General features: G+C 69.2%; 1 protein-coding gene across 1 annotated transcript; it reads left to right on the top strand.

Annotated features, from left to right (window-relative positions):
- Positions 1 to 382: 382 nt before the first annotated feature.
- On the top strand, positions 383 to 3,261 carry LOC128093379 (basic proline-rich protein-like). The gene is made up of 2 exons (XM_052709935.1): positions 383 to 450; positions 1,827 to 3,261. The coding sequence occupies exons 1-2, from the start codon at positions 383 to 385 to the stop codon at positions 3,259 to 3,261; spliced, it is 1,503 nt and encodes a 500-aa protein (XP_052565895.1).
- The last annotated feature ends 1,801 nt before the right edge of the window (positions 3,262 to 5,062 follow it).

Here is a 5,062-nt window from a genome sequence, read left to right as displayed (position 1 = left end):
CTCAAGTGCATTCCCTTGCTTTTAGAATCATTTTAAGCATGTTTGGGTTTATTAAAAAATCTATTGAATTTTTGAAAATTTTCGATGCGCGATACCGCGAAAAGATTTTTTTTATTAGTCAATTCATAATTTTCTTGAAAACTGATGATTGCTAAACAACTGAACTAGTATAAAATGCATTTTAAAACACATTTTTCGTTCAAATGTGGAGAGCATGGCTTGTTTTTCCACTTTTTTGCCTACCCCCTCCTCGACCCCGGCCAGAGCCGAGGGACAAAAACTTTGAAAAATATTTGCATTACCGTTTTTTGTTTGGCTGTGTAAGCGCCACTGTATTTGTTTTAAAGCAACGAAATTTAAAGTATTGCAACTACTGCTAGTAATGCATCAGAAAAAGCGAAGAAAATTCCACTTGGTGCAGGTGGGATTTGAACCCACAACTGATCAACGGTACTGATCCGCGTTACCAGTTATGCTACCGCGACCGTTGACTAATTTGTAGTCTTGGTGTACAGCACAATCGAATGTCGCGTATTGGATTTTAAAGCTTTCCCATACCAATTGTTTCTTTTTATATTATTCTCTTCCATACTAACGTTGTTGTTGTTGTTGCTACAAATAATTTTGGAAAAGAGCTATGAGAAGCTGTGAACTGTTCATATAAATAGTATGCATTCGAAAAAAAACCTAGCGTTACGTCACGGTCAAACAATCACCCACCCCCCCACCCCCCCCCCCCCCCCCCCCCCCCCCCCCCCCCCCCCCCCCCCCCCCCCCCCCCCCCCCCCCACCCCCCCCCCCCCCACCCCCCCCCCCCCCCCCCCCCCCCCCCCCCCCCCCCCCCCCCCCCCCCCCCCCCCCCCCCCCCCCCCCCCCCCCCCCCCCCCCCACCCCCCCCCCCCCCACCCCCCCCCCCCCCCCCCCCCCCCCCCCCCCCCCACCCCCCCCCCCCCCCCCACCCCCCCCCCCCCCCCCCCCCCCCCCCCCCCCCCCCCCCCCCCCCCCCCCCCCCCCCCACCCCCCCCCCCCCCCCCCCCCCCCCCCCCCCCCCCCCCCCCCCCCCCCCCCCCCCCCCCCCCCCCCCCCCCCCCCCCCCCCCCCCCCCCCCCCCCCCCCCCCCCCCCCACCCCCCCCCCCCCCCCCCCCCCCCCCCCCCCCCCCCCCCCCCCCCCCCCCCCCCCCCCCCCCCCCCACCCCCCCCCCCCCCCCCCCCCCCCCCCCCCCCCCCCCCCCCCCCCCCCCCCCACCCCCCCCCCCCCCCCCCCCCCCCCCCCCCCCCCCCCCCCCCCCCCCCCCCCCCCCCCCCCCCCCCCCCCCCCCCCCCCCCCCCCCCCCCCCCCCCCCCCCCCCCCCCCCCCCACCCCCCCCCCCCCCCCCCCCCCCCCCCCCCCCCCCCCCCCCCCCCCCCCCCCCCCACCCCCCCCCCCCCCCCCCCCCCCCCCCCCCCCCCCCCCCCCCCCCCCCCCCCCCCCCCCCCCCCCCCCCCCCCCCCCCCCCCCCACCCCCCCCCCCCCCCCCCCCCCCCCCCCCCCCCCCCCCCCCCCCCCCCCCCCCCCCCCCCCCCCCACCCCCCCCCCCCCCACCCCCCCCCCCCCCCCCCCCCCCCCCCCCCCCCCCCCCCCCCCCCCCCCCACCCCCCCCCCCCCCCCCCCCCCCCCCCCCCCCCCCCCCCCCCCCCCCCCCCCCCCCCCCCCCCCCCCCCCCCCCCCCCCCCCACCCCCCCCCCCCCCCCCCCCCCCCCCCCCCCCCCCCCCACCCCCCCCCCCCCCCCCCCCCCCCCACCCCCCCCCCCCCCCCCCCCCCCCCCCCCCCCCCCCCCCCCCCCCCCCCCCCACCCCCCCCCCCCCCCCCCCCCCCCCCCCCCCCCCCCCCCCCCCCCCCCCCCCCCCCCCCCCCCCCCCCCCCCCCCCCCACCCCCCCCCCCCCCCCCCCCCCCCCCCCCCCCCCCCCCCCCCCCCCCCCCCCCCCCCCCCCCCCCCCCCCCCCCCCCCCCCCCCCCCCCCCCCCCCCCCCCCCCACCCCCCCCCCCCCCCCCCCCCCCCCCCCCCCCCCCCCCCCCCCCCCCCCCCCCCCCCCCCCCCCCCCCCCCCCCCCCCCCCCCCCCCCCCCCCCCCCCCCCCCCCCCCCGCCCCCCCCCCCCCCCCCCCCCCCCCCCCCCCCCCCCCCCCCCCCCCCCCCCCCCCCCCCCCCCCCCCCCCCCCCCCCCCCCCCCCCCCCCCCCCCCCCCCCCCCCCCCACCCCCCCCCCCCCCCCCCCCCCCCCCCCCCCCCCCCCCCCCCCCCCCCCCCCCCCCCCCCCCCCCCCCCCGCCCCCGCCCCCCCCCCCCCCCCCCCCCCCCCCCCCCCCCCCCCCCCCCCCCCCCCCCCCCCCCCCCCCCCCCCCCCCCCCCCCCCCCCCCCCCCCCCCCCCCCCCCCCCCCCCCCCCCCCCCCCCCCCCCCCCCCCACCCCCCCCCCCCCCCCCCCCCCCCCCCCCCCCCCCCCCCCCCCCCCCCCCCCCCCCCCCCCCCCCCCCCCCCCCCCCCCCCCCCCCCCCCCCCCCCCCCCCCCCCCCCCCCGCCCCCCCCCCCCCCCCCCCCCCCCCCCCCCCCCCCCCCCCCCCCCCCCCCCCCCCCCCCCCCCCCCCCCCCCCCCCCCCCCCCCCCCCCCCCCCCCCCCCCCCCCCCCCCGCCCCCCCCCCCCCCCCCCCCCCCCCCCCCCCCCCCCCCCCCCCCCCCCCCCCCCCCCCCCCCCCCCCCCCCCCCCCCCCCCCCCCCCCCCCCCCCCCCCCCCCCCCCCCCCCCCCCCCCCCCCCCCCCCCCCCCCCCCCCCCCCCCCCCCCCCCCCCCCCCCCCCCCCCCCCCCCCCCCCCCCCCCCCCCCCCACCCCCCCCCCCCCCCCCCCCCCCCCCCCCCCCCCCCCCCCCCCCCCCCCCCCCCCCCCCCCCCCCCCCCCCCCCCCCACCCCCCCCCCCCCCCCCCCCCCCCCCCCCCCCCCCCCCCCCCCCCCCCCCCCCCCCCCCCCCCCCCCCCCCCCCCCCCCCCCCCCCCCCCCCCCCCCCCCCCCCCCCCCCACCCCCCCCCCCCCCCCCCCCCCCCCCCCCCCCCCCCCCCCCCCCCCCCCCCCCCCCCCCCCCCCCCCCCCCCCCCCCCCCCCCCCCCCCCCCCCCCCCCCCCCCCCCCCCCCCCCCCCCCCCCCCCCCCCCCCACCCCCCCCCCCCCCCCCCCCCCCCCCAACTCCCCCCTTTGTCACATTTTGTCACACTTGGTCGGTGTAATATTTGAATATAATTGTTGTTGCTCTGAAAAAAATTATATATACACCCAAAATTCAGTGTCGAGAGAATCGTTCCCTCAAATTTTATTGAGGGATCAGTGCCAAAATCGATAGAATAATTCTACCAACTCACACCATCATAACAAATGTGTTCATTCGTAAATTGAAACAATAAATCTCCAACAAGTGTCATACATCGACTTCTGACCACTCCTTGGTCACCAAGCTGTGGTGGCCGAGGCAGTTAAGTCATTGGGTTAGTCTGTCAAAGGTCTCTGGTTCGATTCCCGTAGTCGACACTTTTCGTTTTTTGTTGGACGGATGAACTTTTTTGCAAATGAACCTCGAGAAAATAATTCTCTCGCCCATCTCGAGCTATGTTCTCTGTGTCCGTGAATGGTACCACTATTCTCTCGACTCGAGGCCATTATTCTCTCGGAAGTTGCTGCCCAGTTTTGGGTGTATATATATATATATATATGGATTAAAAAAGAAAAATATTAATTTAAAAATCGATTACACAACAGCATTGACATACTTAAGTTGTACTGTATGGAACTATGATTGTAAAATCGGTTGCAAAACCAGATTTCCCACAATCAAAAAAATCAGTACAGTGTATGGAAACACATGTACACACACTGTGCACTTCTGTTTTTTTTTTACTTTATTACATTTTTACCATCTTGTTTGCCCTTTTATCAGATAATCATCTTGGCGACAGTCAAAGACAACAATGATAGCGCGATTGCGTCCTTAAAGGAAAATAATTTATTGAGAGTTTACCTTTTTGCCTCTTCTCACGAACTGACACAATCGGCGGCCAGGCGGTTCGATCCTTGGCTGCTGCTCCGGTGCTGGCGAAGGGCTTCGTTGGTCTTTTACCTTGCCATTGCTCCTCAATATCTCTATAAGCGCATCGACTGAACGGCGCGACGGCCACTAAATTGTTGTCTGATCGAAGGGCTCCGCAGCAAACCTCAAGACCCAATGATCGCCAGCAGCAGCAGCCTGAGCAAGAGCGACTGAACCGGGAAGGTGATTGCTCGTAAAAGTGGAACAATTTTATTTTCGGAAAATTTTGCATTACATTGCTCGAGCGCGTGGTGGTGTTCTCGGTGATGTCTTCCGCCACCCTGTCGCGACCTCGCCAGTTCATCACCATATATAGCCAAAAACAACGTGTCCAACGCAAGCTGGTGGTGCTGCTGCCTTCTACCTTCTGTCTGGACGAAAGTGACGAAGTTCTAACCTGAGAGATTGTAAACATCCGACGCTAATCTTCTCACTTCCGATGCAGATGCAGCAAAACGGAATGGCCCCGAGGATCTTGAGGAACCACGGTGTTTTGTGCGCTATTAGCTAAGTCCGAATAAGGCCAATTTAACGCTGTTAGGAAGCGACAAAGCGTGAAATGGATCAAAGCATGGTCAAACATCCACCAATGTCCAAAATTGCCGCCTCTTATGCCTTTGATGTTTTGCAGATGCGCAGCACTACTCCCGAGGGCCAAACGAACGTGCTAATCATTTTGACGAGTCGTCTGTATCGTATCGATGTTTCCTAAAACGCACCCAAAGTGTGTTGATTCAGGTGAAACATGGGAGAAATACACCTGTACGACTAAATGAGGTAGTCCATCAAAATGTGATATTGAATTATTAAAATTGGCGATTTGCAAACAGTGGGCATTTTAGTCCATTTGTTTTGCCTGGTCCATAAACCACGAGGTCCTAGAATTCGAACTAATCTAAAGTAAAAATAAATTATAATTTAAAAAATAAGAAACATCAATCGGAATACCATGAG

Source organism: Culex pipiens, chromosome 3 (genome assembly GCF_016801865.2).
Source record: "Culex pipiens pallens isolate TS chromosome 3, TS_CPP_V2, whole genome shotgun sequence".
Taxonomy (NCBI): Eukaryota; Metazoa; Arthropoda; class Insecta; order Diptera; family Culicidae; genus Culex; species Culex pipiens.
This window is presented reverse-complemented; position numbering and strand designations above follow the sequence as displayed.